At 39.1% G+C, this 16,098-nt stretch overlaps 1 protein-coding gene across 4 annotated transcripts in view; it reads left to right on the top strand.

The window, feature by feature from the left end:
* The window catches only part of LOC123520228 (serine hydroxymethyltransferase, mitochondrial-like), a 47,124-nt gene extending 33,271 nt beyond the window's left edge, over positions 1-13,853 (top strand). For 3 of the 4 annotated variants that reach the window (XM_045282334.1, XM_045282335.1, XM_045282336.1), the window contains 2 exons: positions 383-538; positions 12,211-13,853. In XM_045282334.1, the coding sequence (XP_045138269.1) occupies positions 383-538; positions 12,211-12,449 (395 nt within the window). In that variant the 3' untranslated portion in view covers positions 12,450-13,853. The remainder of the gene's footprint in view (positions 1-382; positions 539-12,210) is intronic. The other variant, XM_045282337.1, reaches the window with a different exon arrangement.
* Positions 13,854-16,098: the final 2,245 nt, after the last annotated feature.

Here is a 16,098-nt window from a genome sequence, read left to right as displayed (position 1 = left end):
ATGTTTACACAAACATCTCACAACAAGATTGGTATGTAGTCTACTACAAAATACTGGGATCCAATAATGATCTAAATACATGTGAATCTTCAAATGTCAGGTGAAATCCTTCAGTTCATACTCAGAGCTTAAATCTGCTCATTTACCTTTTTTTTTTTACATTTCAATGTCTGCCAAAACTAGGTGCATCTTATGAGCTCATGCATCTTATGAGCTATCAAATATGGTAACTTATTGGTACTGAAATACTTTGAGAATATGTAGGAAAGATACTTGAAAATTCTTTTTCTTTTCTGCTTCAGATTCTGAATAGAATCTTCTTGAGTTGTAATTAATGAAATAGGTTGTTTCCCATAGCCTCATCTGAGATTTCTGTTTCCAGGTGGAACTGACACTCACCTTGTTCTAGTAGACCTTCGGCCAAAAGGTTTAGATGGTGCCAGAGTAGAAACCATCTGTAACAGCTGCTACATTACAGTCAACAAAAATTCAGTTCCTGGAGACAAAAGTGCATTAGTTCCTGGAGGTCTCAGACTAGGTTAGTTGTTGTTGTTGTTATTTTTGTTGTTTTTGCTGTTTGTGCATATCTCTGTATTTATTGATACAGAAATTTGATTAAAAATATAAGAAATAATCAGTAAAATATTTGTGAAGTTAAGTGTTGCCTTTTTTGTAATATCTAACTACTGTAGATGAAATTGTCAGTATATATTTACATTTGTGTATGGTGCAGAAATTGGATTTAGAAGATGAGTGATAGTACAATATTAGTGAAGTTAAATGATACCTTTGTAGCAAGATCTAATCACTGTAGGTTAGGGCTTTGATGAAATTGCTATTTACTCCATCTCCCTCTATGTATGTATGTATTCTTTGTGACTTTGGGATATGTTTTATGGTAAAAGCTGTGTGGTATATGGTGTGGTTGAGATGTAATTCTGTCTGTGTAGGAAGTACAAATACACTTTGCCATGCATTTAACTTACTAAAGGGAGGAAGATTCATGCTGCCTTTTAACTCCAACCATACGCTGTCTTGAGCTGGTTGGTTTAGTTGATTTTGGTATACAAAATTATGGGATAAGCATTGTGGAACTGGGAATAGTACTGTATACAGTAAACCCCGCTTATGTTGGACCCAAATAAGTCATATACTGAATAAGTTGGGCACTTCCAGGATTTTTTTTATTTAATTTTTTTTACATTCTATCCTGAATGCATCAGTAGATATTTTTTGTGTTTTGATTGAATAATGTTAAGCCACTCAGCTTCCATATAGGTTAAAATATTCCTGGTAGCACTTACATCATCTGAATCATTTGGGAAGTTGTCCAACCTGTTTGAGACCTGAAACAGGCGCTTGTGCCATGGCACTGCTGGTGCCAAGATCACTGTTTACACAGCTTACATAGCAAACATGTAGCAGTGTCTCTCTCAGCACTGTAGCCCATATTGTTGCCTTTGTAATTCTAACATGGCTTCTGGACTTATCTCTCCTTTTCCTCATCCCTCTGACTATTTCATGACTTCAATTAAAATTCTTTGTAATGATGTTATCCATGCCCTTGATGGCCTAAACTCTCAGAATGCTTATGGACCTGATGGGGTCCTTGCTATTGTTCTCAAAAACTGCATCCGTGCTTGCCTGGCCAAACTCTTTCAACTATTCCTATTGACTTCTATTTTTCCTTCTTCCTGGAAATTTGCCTGCATTCAGCCTGTTCCTAAAAGTTGTGACCTTTCCAATCTTTCAAATTACTGCCCTTTAGCTTTAATCTCTTGCTTGTCTAAAATCTATGAATCTATCCTCAATAGAAGATTCTTAGACATTTACCACTTCACATCTTTTATATGATGCCTGTATGGCTTCTGTCAAGGCCACTCTAGTGTTGATCTTCTGGCTTTTCTTACTGAGTCTTGGTCATCCTCTTTTAGAGATTTTGGAGAAACTGTTGCCTTAGACATATCTAAAACTTTTGATAGAGTCTGGCACAAAGTTTTGATATCAAAACTACCCTCCTACAGTTTCTATCCTCTCTACAATTTTATCTCGAGTTTCCTTTTCAACTGTTCTAGTGCTACTGTGGCAGACGGCCATTGTTCTTCTCTTAAATAAATTAACAGTAGTGTTCCTCAGGGTTCTATCTTGTCACCCACTCTCTTTCCATTATTCCTTAATTATCTTAACCAGACTTCTTGCTCTATCCACTTCTACGCTGATGATACCACCCTATATCCTTCCACATCTTTTCAGAGATGACCAATCCTTCAGGAAGTTAACAGTTTCCACAGAGACACCACAGAACACCTGACTTCTGATCTTTCTATGATTTTTGATTGGGGCAGAGAAAATTTAGTAGTTTTCAATGCCTAAAATCTCCATCCCTCCATCTTTCAACTCGACACAACCTTCCAGACTATCCCCTCTTCTTCAATGACACTCAATTGTCCCACTCTTCTACATTGAATATCATCAGTCTGTCATCTCGTGCTAAAACATCTTCTATGCCAGTTTTACTCACTCTCCCCTCCCAACTGCTAACTGTACAAGGGTCTTATCTGCCCATGTATGAAGTACTCTTTGTATTATATTATAGGGGATTCCACTCACATTGTTTTATAAAGATGCATCCACATGGTAGAACAGTGTCTGACAGACAAACATTGTTATCAATTAACCTGTCCCCTACAGCCCTGTTTTTAATTACATGTACTGCCACTGCGGCAGGGTTTGAGCTAATTGTTTTTATTGTGAAAATGGAATCTTGTGGTGCAAATCCAAAGAAAAATATGTTCTAAGTACCTATTGCATATGTAAAGTTTCCTGCTATCAGCCAAGCCTTTTCAACTCCCATTGTGATGAGCGGTAATTAATTACCAGCTGATGATGTTGCCGTATCGGTCACCATTTATTATATCCTTTATTTGGTAAATCCAGTGGTACAGTATTTCAGCTAATATGAAATGCACTGATGTGGTACTGCCACTACCATGAAATACAATAGACTGAGGGGTGTGAGAATGGTATGGGAGGCAAGGATGGTGAGTCATGAGGCAAGTCATTCCTGAGGGCATGCACTTACATAAAGCACGGGCAGCCTTCAGGGATGATTCTGTCAAAATTTGAGTACTTGGTAATGCATTGTGAATATTCTATGAATATTTTAATTTGCTAACGTATAACGTGTATCACTTGCAGTTTTGAGTATTTTTTTACTGACGACTCTGTGTCATCGCCCACAGAGGCATGGGTTAACAATGGGAAGTGAAAAGGTTCGCTAATGATGTCAGAAGCATGCACAAGGCATACTTTTCCTCTCACCCCTATTTTGTCCAACTCTGTAATGCAAGAGTTAAACCAGTACTCCCAATCATTCATACCTTTCTCTGGTAAACTCTGGAACTCCCTGCCTGCTTCTATGTCTCAACCTTCCTATGACATGACTTTATTTAAGAGGGAGGTTTCAAGACATTTATCTCTCTCTTTTGGTTTACTCTTTTGGACTTGCAAGGGAACTGTCAACTCAGTGGGCATTTTTTTTTTTTTTTTTCATAATTCTTGTGTTGCCCTTGGCCAGCTTTTCCCTCTTACATAAAAAGGAAAAGGGCAAGGCTGTGTGTGTGTGAGCATTTGTTTATGAAATACCTATTTATGTAATGTATTGGATAGGTCATTTCAACTGTTTGGGTTAACAGGTGTGCTAAATGTGAAAAAGATATCCTTTGGATAACTTGGATTGGCCTTCTCCACAATTGGTCTGACTTTACGAGGTTTACTGTATTGTACAGAGCATCATTAAATGGATCTTTCTGTCAAGACACCAGGACTTAGGGAAAAGTAATTTAGTTTTTTAAGATAACACAGTCATATGAGAAAGAATATCATGGGAGTTAACTATTGAAGGTATGGAAGAATCTCACAAATGAACCATTGAACATGCTATCATGCCATAAAGCTTTAATGTCTGCGTTTGCTCAGGTCACAGTTGTCTCATTGTTTTCCAGCTTATCTTTTATTAGGTCCTGCTTTAAAAATCCTGTCATTGTCATCCCTTTAGGCGAAGTTCTTGGGAATAGGTGTAAGCTATATGCAGTCGAACCTCATATCTACGGAAGGTGAATTAATGGATATCAGATGCAATGGACAAAATCTGTTGGTCAGAATACATAGTCCATTAGCCATAATGTCCAGTACAAATGTTTAAAAATTCTGGGTGATGCGAACCGAGTCTTGTAGTTCAGCAATTGTCTGTTAGGTAGTAGTACTCGTAAACACTTTTATAAACTTTTCTACACTCCTAAACTTATTCTAAACATTCCTTCAGCATATCAAGGAGTTTCACCTTCTCTGTTATTGTAAGCATCTTCCTCTAGCATTTGGAGTCACTGCCAGAAAGCTTACAAGGTTCAGGACATTTGGGTGACATCATAGGGAGTTTAAATAAGTCTTAGAATAGCACAAAAAAGTGAAAATAACACTACACAACACGGATAAAAGTGCTGCAGATGTGTGAATAAAGAAAGATCTTGATCTTGATCTTGATGCTACAGGTATCCTAGGATTTCTCCTGAAGCAGGCCTTAGTATCAGCAGCTTCTGTAGCAGACAAAAGAAAAAAAAAGGGCAAAAATATAGACCAGACATTATCTTTTGCTCTACTAATCCCTGAGTCTAGCACATGAGATTCTCTCCAGGAACTCCTTCACAGCCTCAGTCATTCTTTCACCCATCTTTTCACATGGTTCCAGTGGTGGCGGTGGCGTAGTGGATAAGGTGGTAAGTGTGGGATCGGGCAGACGTCCACGTGTAGGTTCGAATCCCACCACATACAGCCTTAAACATTTTGCCATTTGTCGAGTGGTTTAAAGTTACCTGCATGTCACCATGATACCCAGGTTCTAGGTGGTTACACCCAAGATGAGCTTCGGGGGTGCTATGGGCCCTAATATGGGTACCACTATAAATAAAATTGCCTGCGCCACTAATGGGCAGAAACTGAACAGCGCTTCCCATACACTCTTCAAGGATGCCTACAGGCGCTATAGGCCTTACCGTGAAAAAAACAACACCATCCATTCCCTTCCTGTCTTCTCCAACCTGGCATTCCCCAATTTTCTCAGCACCACTTGTATCATCTCATTCCTGTCTCTGGCATACTTCACACTCTCCAGCATCACATACTCCACCGTCTCATCCTCTCTCATGTGACACATCTGGCACACTTTGCTGCGGAACTCAGACCATCTTGCAATCACATCCATACACTGTGCTCTAGTTTGAAAGAGAAGATCAGCCCCCATGTTGCCATCATATTACTTTTCATAAATTAGGGCCTCTTTCCTTCTATATCACTCTGTAGTACTCCTCTGTTCCATCTTATTCCTCCATTCACTGAGTCCCATAAACTTCACCATTTTGTCTATCTCGCTCTTCTACTTCCTTACATCCCATTCTATAGAGGCCCTCTCCACTTCTAACAATCATGCTCCAGTCACTCTCAATCTGCCTCCCCTCAACCTGCTGAAATGCCCAACTAATTTCCAGACCACTCTTCACTACCATCCTGACACACTTCTTCCCCCACCTGCTATTCCTAACAATCCACAGAAATACCTTCCTAACTATTCTTGCATCATTCATTTACTCTAACCTAGCCTTGAATCTCAATGTTGCCTTTTTATACCTCTCTCTGAAGGTACTCCATCCCATGTCTCCCCTCAATGCCTCTTATCACTGTATACCTCATGCATTAAGTGCCATTCTTGCTACTCTATTCTGCTCTACTTCTAACTTATCTAGTTCATTTTCATTCTGTGCAATCACATCCATACCATATATGTTAGTTCCTGTAACTGTAGTTAATGTCATAGTATGTTGCATTTTCTGATTTTGATTTGACAAATTAAGTACACCACTTCTCAAAAAATCCTCTAATAATGCCACACAAGTTCAATGAATCTTCTCAAAAATGTTCCGGCTTATCTCCGCAAATTCTTCATCAATATTAACCAACATACAACCAAAACTTCTACGAATTCACAAGTGCCAACTTTACAACTTATGCATCCAAATATCAAACTAACACTTGAAACTTCTTCTAGCCTGTGTAAATTGTTCGACTTCCTGTTCTGCTGTTTCCTGATCCCACTTGCTCAAGTTTATGGTTGGGTCAATATCAAGTACAACAACATCCAGTTACTATAATGTTACTCTTACATAGATGCGTTTCTTCATTTCTTCATTTCTTGTTTCTGCTGCTGCATGAGGTTACGACATACATGATGCTCAGAATGGCCACACTCTTCCAAATTTCTCACAGCACATCATACTTGCTGACTCTCATCTTTGCTGCTCTTTCTAGTCAGCATATCCACCAGCTCACCAAGCTCATCTTTTCATTCTTCGCTTTCACACAGCCATTCGGACTCATCCACATCCCCAGATACATGTCCAGGTTTTGTTTTACGATTGGGTTATGTTCCTGTAAACTAGATTGGATAATGAATGATCGAGTAGTGAATTTAAGGTTCAGTAGGATTTCATTTAATGGGAAGAGTAACTGTGGCCTAACTTGTATTGAGAGATAGTATTGTAGGCTCATTATTTCTTTTTTTTGTATAAAGGTTTCTCCCTTGAGGCTTATATCTACTGGCAAGATAAAAAAAAATGAGCTTCAGTTAAGTTAGCAGGTGCCACTTGGCAGCAAGTCTGGTCATCAATCTACAGCCTTGAGAGTTTCCATTTTCTCCATTGTTGGCTCCCTCTTCCTCGTTACCATCTTTGCCATTAATGTAGAAGCTGTCTCACCTGCTTTCTTCACACTTGCTGCTTGTTTGATGATGGTGGAGACAGTGGATTGGGACAACTGCAGGGTTCTGACAATGAAACTGGCTCCTTCAGCTCCCTCATGCTGCTTAAGAATTTCAAGCTTTTGTTCTAAAGATAAGCTTTTCCTTGGTCTTTTGTCCTTCAGTTCACCAGCAATAGGTGTTGTAGCCTGCTTGGGAAACATCATGCTTGTATCACTCATAATATCCAACAATGAACATGAATTTTAGCAAAACAAACACTGGTGACTGAACACAACTGATCTTGATCTTGATGCTACAGGTGGCTCGGGATTGCTCTAGAGCCAGATCTTTTGATCAGCAACTCCTGTAGAAGACAAACAAAATACAAACAGTCCTGTTCACTAATTATTCCTACATCTAGCAGGAATGAGTTTCGATGGGTACTGGCTGCGGCATAGGTGAATGCAGTGCGTTTGTTTACATTCGGATGATTAATTGAAAATTGGATACACGAGCGAACAACAGAAAACAAGTGGGTGGACGTAATTCATAACGATCGGAAAATTTGAATATTGAATAATGAGGCATCGAGTAGTGAGGGAAACTTGTATTCCTAAGTTTGTTGCAACTCATTCTTTTCCAGTCTTCACACCAAGTTTCTCCCATCATCTGACCTATTCACAACCATTACCTTGCTTTTCTGACTGCTGAATCTCATTCCAAAATATTCTCCATACCCATCTACAACATCCAACAAACTCCGGAGCTCATCTGCTGATTCACTGAAATACCACATCATCTGCATACAAGAGTACACATATCCTATCATTCCCCATCCTTACTCCTGCATTCATCCTTCTCATTCTGGTAGACAATTCCCCTGTATATAAACTTAAGTGGGTTGGTGACAAAATACATCTTTGCCTAACTTCTCTCACTCTTTACCCAGTCTGTTTCTATATCCCAAGTTTGTATCTAGCTCTTGTGTCCACATACATTCTTTGCACTATGCTAACTATCTTTGCATGCAGTGTCCAATCTTTTCTGAGGTTCTGCCTAACATTCTTCTATTCACCCTGTCATATGCTTTCTTTATATCCAGAAAACCCAGGTATAATTTACTACCATCCTTCCTTTTCCTCTGAATCAATTCATTCACCACAATCATGTTATTTTCAGCTCTCCTATCCACAAAGAAATCATTTTGTTCTTCATCCAACACTTCATTTCATTCAGTCCCTCATTCAACACTGCACTGAATACTTTACCTACTGTATTTAGTATTTACTAACACAATTGGCCTGTAGTTTTTTGACTCATTCTTACTCTTGTATCCTCCCTGATGCAACAGAGTCACCCTACATTCATTCCAAATTCTTGGAACTCTCTCTCCCTCTCACAGCTGGTTATAAAACTCAGTTATTCCATCGATCACAACTTCTCCCTTTTTGTGCATCTCGTATGGTATATCATCTGGCCTTGCTACCTTACCATTCTTTTCCCTTTTCACACATTTCTTCCACTTCCTCTCTGCTGATTCATTCAGCTCATCCACATCCTTCCTCTCCAATGTCATACACCCCTCTCTCACATGAAATACCTCATCTACACCTCCAATCTCTCCCTAGAACTCTTTGATCACCCTTCTCATTTATTCCTTACCTGTCATCACTGTCCCATTCACCTTATTGTCACATTCAGGCATCCCCTCACCCCTTGGGAATCTATGCCATTTTTTTTACCACCTGCCACACCTTTTTTTCTGAGGGACTGAATCATGCTTCTCTCACACCTACCCTTGGCATTCGTTATATTCTACTTTGTCACTCACTGGTGCCTCTTATATATGCTGTCCATGCATTCTTGTAATCACTTTCTGCCTCTTCACTCTCATGCCTCCTCTTCCTCAACTGCCTACACACCCTATTCAGTCTCTCTCTCTCTCTCTCTCTCTCTCTCTCTCTCTCTCTCTCTCTCTCTCTCTCTCTCTCTCTCTCTCTCTCTCTCTCTCTCTCTCTCTCTCTCTCTCTCTCTCTCTCTCTCTCTCTCTCTCTCTCTCTCTCTCTCTCTCTCTCTCTCTCTCTCTCTCTCTCTCTCTCTCCTGGCATCCCTAACCTGATCTTGATATTGACGTTACAGGTGACTCGGGACTGCTACTGAGTCAGGCCTTTGTAACGGCAACTCCTATTGGGAAAAGAAAAGAGGGCAAACAGAAAGCAATCACCATAATTAACCTTATTGATTCACATATCTAGCATGCTACATTTTCTCCAGGAATTCCTTCACAGCTTCAATCATCCTGCCATTCGCGTCTCCACACAGTCCCAGCAGCAACACCATCCATTCCCTTCCTGTCATCTCCACTCTGGCATTCCCCAATTTCCTCAGCACCACTTGCATCATTTCATTCCTGTCTCTGGCATACTTCACACACTCCAGCACCACATGTTCCACCGTCTCATCCTCTCCCATGTCACACATCTGGCACACCTTGCTGCAGGACTCAGACCATCTGTAATTCCTTGCATTCACATCCATACACTGTGCCCTCACTCGGAAGAGAAGGTCACTACCCAGGCTTCCCTTGTACCACTTTTCATACATTAGGGCCTCTTTCTCTCTGTACCACTCCAAAGTACTCTTTTGTTCCATCTTATTCTTCCATTCACTCAATCCCACATGTTTCACTACTCTGTCAATCTCACTCTTCCACTTTCTTACATCCCACTCTCTGCCTTCCCCATTTCTAATAACCATTCTCCATTTACTCTTAACATGCCTCCCCTCAATCTGCTGATAAGCCCAACTAGTTTCCAAGTCACTCTTTACTGCCATCTTGACACACTTCTTTCCCCACCTGCTACTCCTAACATTCCATAGAAACACCTTTCTCACTAGTCTTGCATCATCCATTCGCCTCTAATCTAGCCTTGTACTTCAACATTGCCTTTACGTGTCTCTCTCTTAAAAAGTACTCCAGCCCCTGTCTCCCCTCAGAGCTTCTATCGCTGCATATCTTGGTGCATTTAGTGCCATTCTTGCTACTCTATTCTGTCCTACTTCTAACTTCTCTAGTTCATTTTCATTCCACACAATCACATCCATACCATACATAATGCTTGGAACAGCCACGCTCTTCCAAACTTCTCGCAGCACATCATATTTACTTGCTCTCATCCTTGCTGCACTTCCTAGTCGACCTACCCACTGGTTTACCATGCTTATCTTTTCATTCTTTGCCTTCACACAGCCATTTGAACTCATCCACATCCCCAGATACTTGTATTCATCAGTCTGTTGCACCTCATTCTCTCCCAGTCTCCACACTGACCCTCTTTCATCCTCTGACCTATTCACAATCATCACCTTGCTCTTCTCACTACTAAAACTTACCCCAAAGTCTCTCCCATACCCATCTACAGCATTCAACAAGCTTTGAAACTCATCTGCTGATTCACTCATAATTACAATGTCATCTGCATACAAGAGCACACATATCTTATCATTCCCCACATTCACTCCTGCATTCATTCTTCTCATTCTGGCAGCCAGTTCCTCTGTGTATAAGCTAAAAAGGGTTGATGACAGTATACAACCCTGCCTAACTCCTCTCTCACTCTTCACCCAGTCTGTCACTACATCTCCTAGTCTGTATTTCGCCCTTGTATCCACATACATACTTCGCACTATGTTAACTATCTTTGCACTCAACCCAATCTTTTCTAGGACTCTAGCAAGCATTTCTCTATTTACTCTTATCATATGCCTTCTCTATGTCTAGAGAACCTAAGTATAATTTACTACCATCCTTCTTCTTTCTCTCAATCATTTCATTCACCACAAACAAGTTATCTTCTGCTCTCCTGCCCACCCGGAAGCCATTCTGTTCTTCACCTAACACTCCAGCTCTTTCAATCCATTTGCACAATCTCTCATTCAGCACTGCACTAAAGACTTTCCCAACTGTATTTAATAATGCTATTGGTCTGTAGCTCTTCAACTCATTCTTCCTCTTATATCCTCCCTTATGCAACAGAGTCACCCTGCATTCATTCCACATTCTTGGCACTCTCTCCTCTTCCCACACCTGGTTAAATAACTCAGTCATCCTATCAATCACAACTTTCCCTCCATTTCTGTACATTTCATATGGTATCTCATCTGGCCCTGCTGCCTTCCCATTTTTCTGCCCTCTCACACATTTCTCCACCTCCTCCCTGCTGATTCTCTCATTCATTTCATCCGCATCCTTCCTTTCCAGTGTCACACATCCTTCTCTCACACCAAATACCTCACCTACACCTCCAATCTCTTCCCAAAACTCTTTAATCACCCTTCTCATATCTTCTTTGTCTGTCACCAGTGCCCCATTCACCTCAGGCTCTCCACATTCTCACTGTCAGGCATCCCCTCACCCCTCAGGAACCTGTACCATTCTCGGCCACCTTCCACACCTTTCTCTCTCAGGGACTGAATCACCTTTCTCTCACACCTAGCTTTAGCATTCATTATCTCCCGCTTCGTCACTCTTTGCTGATGCACATATGTTGTCCATGCATTCTGGTACTCACTTTCAGCCTCCTCACTCTCATGCCTCCTCCTAACTGAACAGCGTAGGATGATCTTGATCTTGATGCTACAGATGACTCAGGATTTCTTGGATCAGGCCTTTGTATCGGTAACTCCTGTAGGGATGCTGAAAGCTGTGTTGCTGAGAACTGAATACCGTACTTGTTATTTATATAGCTTAGTGAGGTTTTTCCTTGTATGTATTTCTGTTATGTTAACTTCCCTGCAGTAAAACATTTCACGTCAACAGACAACCTATCCCCCAATTAGTCTGTAGATGCAAATTCCCCTGCAGTAAAACACTTCACATCAACAGACAACCTATCCTGAATTAATCTGTAGCTGCAAGGTTCAACTGTATAAGTAGGAACTATCACACAATGAGAAACAAATTAAAATCATATGTATCCTTTTCCTCGTGCTGCTGGCGTGTGTAATAGTGGTGTCTACCTCTTATGAAATAAACTTTAACATTGGAAGCACAAGAGATAGACCACAGTAAGAATTTGGCTGCAGCCACTTCAATCGGTGGCCTGCCCACCAATCCATTAATTGTCCAATTCATTCCCAAATGCTGCAAAAGCATGTCGTTTGATAGGCATAGTGAGACCTACAATGAAAAATAGCTGTTTGCATTTTACAACAAGGAAGTATTCTTCTAAGACAAGCTGTGTGTTGAAGCTTTACCCCATACATAGGGGGATCCTGTAGGTCTGTTATTGATAAAGTTTTCTTTAAAAAGAGGGTCATTGTTCATAAAAGAAATCCATAATGCTCTAGTACGTTTTAAATAGTATTAAGTATTCAGCAAATATTGATAATTGTACTTATTTACCTTAATTATTTGGCAGGAACTCCAGCTCTTACATCTCGAAACTTAAAGAACAAAGACTTTGAGTATGTGGTGGAACTACTAGATGAAGCTTGCTCCATTGCCTTGGAAGTCAAGGCAAAATCTGGGAAGAAACTTGCTGACTTCAAAGCATATGCTGAAAATGATCCAGACATTAGGGCCAAAATCGAAGCTATGCAAGCAAAAGTTAACAAGTTTGCTTTAAGCTTCCCTATGCCTGGCTTTGATGATCACTAATTTTCAGTGTAATATCAAGCCAATGTGGTGTACACCAACTTATGTATGTTAACGATAATTTGTTTTTATGTTCCCGTACTTTTATTCTCACAGTTCTGTAGGACTGGCCTTTTCATAATGATATACAGGTTGACAATCATGAATTTAGTTCTGTCACTAATCCTGCACTAATTTTGACTAGCATAACTTCAAATTTCCCAGGTCATGCACCAACCTGCTGTTGCTCTCATTTGTTGAAAAGTTTTCAACACTGACTTGGGAGAAAAGGATTGAGGAAGCATTGAAATTGAAAAACAGAAGGACAAGAATAACAAAAACAAGGAGTGAATGACCTAAAAAATGCTCTAAAGCAAAACAGGTCACTAGAAGCCACTTGCTGCATTAATAGCTGGCATCTCTTTCAAACACAGGAAAGCCATTCCAACATATTTTTTCTCCATTTATCAATAAATCTGCTCAGTTTTAGCATCAGCAATGGCTCCAATGAGTAAAAAAAATGCTTCTTGTTTAAAGTGCAGACATTATACTATATCCATAAAAGATATGGTAAATTTTATGAAAAAAGAAGATTTGTATGTCTTTGTGAAGCTTGTGTGAATTATACAGCCCTGTCTCTTTAACAGTTTATGACAGAAAGACAGAAAAAAATTTCAGTGTCTTTGATAACAGTACCAGGTGTGCTGGTAGTATTGGTATCCCAGAAAGGCAGTATTAGTATCAGCAGAGAAAGTACAGCCCCACTTATTAATTAACTTTTACTAATTTATGGAGTATTCTGTTGGTAGGATGAGTTGGTTAACTGTTGTGTTAGGTGTATTCTAACCTCACTTCTCTTTAATTCAGTAAAATCACTAATCCAGCACCATTCAAATCCTGATGGTGTTAAATTAGTGATGAGCAAAATGTACTATACTAAGTAATTTGTATATCAGAAAGTTGAATAGGCTTGTAATATCAGCATCTTTTTTTATGTAAACAAAATTCAAGATTGTGATATGGAACTAGTCATGTATGATTCAGTGCTGGAAATAATCTCTCTCTAATGTAGTTTAGTGGGGAAACATGTAATTTCAATCTTTTTAAACTGGAAGTGCCAATCTAACTTGAAGAAAATCTGGTGACTCCTTGTTCTGTTAATCCTACTGACATATTTGTATGGTTACCTGAACAGTAAAATAGATGAAAAGTAGCAGATCCTAGTTGGTTGTATTGCTCTTGTTATGGAATTGTACTGTTAAGATGATTATGAAAATTTTGTCATAAGTGGAATAATTATTGTGAGATTGAGGTGGAATGGAAGTATTGATTAACAAATATTGTGAGATTGAGGTGGAATGGAAGAATTGATTAACAAAAAAGAAAAAAAAATGCAAATCATGAAATAAAACTACAGGTATTTCTTAATTTATGTGAGAAATATGTTCCTGAGGGGATTGGGTAATGTAAAAATCACAAAGTAAACATGATTACCTAACCAAACTGTACAGTACAGGTAACTCAATTTACGCGATAGATGCGTTTCAAGAGGCATCGCATATATCAAAATTCGCATAAAACAAACTTGTAATTGTCATAAGAAACAATAGATAATAGAGGGGATGCGGGATGTGGTCCAAAAAAATTTGTACAAAATACTCTATTTATTTGACTAAATTAACATGTTTTTATTATTTACCATTCTAAATACTAGAAATGTATTTAAAGTAAAGGGAAAAGCAAGAAATAATAAGAGAAACAACAAAACAAAGAATACGTAAACACAACACTCACTGTGTCACTGCCTTCACCACTCACACACTCACAGTCAGTCATCATCTTCCTCTGAGCTTTTCCACTTTATCAAAAATCCACTTATCAAAAATAACCCCACAGTATAAAAGTAAACACTAGTAAAAAAATAAATGCAGGATGCCAATGTCTTCACCCCTCACAAGCACTCGCTGTCGCTGTCCACCTCCTAGTCAAGGACGTCATCATCCACCTGTGCTTCCTCTGCTTCCACCGCTTCCATGGGATCGTCCACATCCTCTTCTGGTACTACATCTTCTACTGGGCTTTTCTTGAAAAACTGCAGCATGGTGGTCTGGCACTTTTTCTTCGAAAATTCTTTTTGCATCACTGTGTAGCAGAAGTGTGTGTCCATGGCAGCGGAGCTCCCATCTATTGGCCAACTGCAGAACTCTCTGGCATGCAGTTTGAAGTTGCATCTGGTGCTCAGTTTGAAAATGCAGTTGGGCCAAATTGCGTATAAGCAAACCGATCCTGCAAATTTAATTAATTATAATATTTTTTTGGGGCGCGTAATAACAAAAACACGTAAATTAAACACATGTAAATCAAGAGTTACCTGTACGTACCAAGGCTGGGGCATTGCATTCAGCTGATATTCTCATCTGCATCTGGACACCACATGTTCAAGCCTTCATCTGTTATGTCATAATATAAACAAAGCTGCTAACAGCTTGACAAGACTAAAGTCTTGCTTTGCTAGTTGTAGCTCCACCCGCTAGACACCAAAATCTACCCGATACCTCAAGCAGGTAACATTGCCACCTGCATATTGACATGTGTGAACCCACCTTGAGTTGAGGGATATGAGTTGTGTGATATGTATGATTTATTGGGTAAGGCACTGAGTGAGGAGAACAAAAGAGAGATGTCAACACTAGCGGCACGTGGGTAACAATGAAACATTTGTATTATCCGATATATATATATATATATATATATATATATATATATATATATATATATATATATATATATATATATATATATATACATACATAGTAATAACAAAATAATCATTAATATTTTAGGGAGTCCATTTAAGACTAAGCTTTTTGGGCACTGCACAAAGGGACATTGTGTTGAGTGGGGGAACACCTGGTTACACCTGGTGGCTGCATCACAAAACTAAGCCAGCCATGCAACCTGATTTTTTTGACATCGTGTTATTCTAAATAATCTGCGTAATTTGAGAAAAAAATTACTTGGTTTTTTACCACGTGTTATTTTGAAATTGTATAATCTAAACGCACATAAATCAAGAAATACCTGTATTAGAAAATGTCATGATGTGCATGTCCATAGTTTTACAGAATAAGAATATTAACTGAAATTTTCAGTGGCATTAACAATATAGCACAAAACCACAGTTAATATAATTGTCTCATGCTAAGCTGATTTACCACCTACACCACTGCTTTCTTTCCCTTTCAGGACACCTAATTAGAACACTCCTTATGTTCTGGTGATTTTCTGTTTTCTTCCTATGCCCTAGATTTTAAGAACTATTTAAATGATTTCTCTGTCCACTATACCAAATACTTTTCCTTGTATCATGAACAGTACACAAAGTTTCATCCTTTATTCATTACTCTATTATATTGATTCCCTCTTTCACTATTTTAGTTTTTAAAAACACACAAAGTCATGCATATTAGTTTATTCAGTACTTACTCTATTTTATATTCTTCTCAGTCCTGTGTCTATTCTTTTCCATATTGTTGGGAGTATAGTTGATTCACATCCCTCAGTTTTTCTTTTCACTTATCTTGCACAACTTTTCCTTTCACTTCCTCACTTTACTTAATTTCCATTAATGCATTTTGCATCCCAGATTAGCTGATGTGTGTTTCCTGCATTC

Source organism: Portunus trituberculatus, chromosome 46 (genome assembly GCF_017591435.1).
Source record: "Portunus trituberculatus isolate SZX2019 chromosome 46, ASM1759143v1, whole genome shotgun sequence".
Lineage (NCBI taxonomy): Eukaryota > Metazoa > Arthropoda > Malacostraca > Decapoda > Portunidae > Portunus > Portunus trituberculatus.
This window is presented reverse-complemented; position numbering and strand designations above follow the sequence as displayed.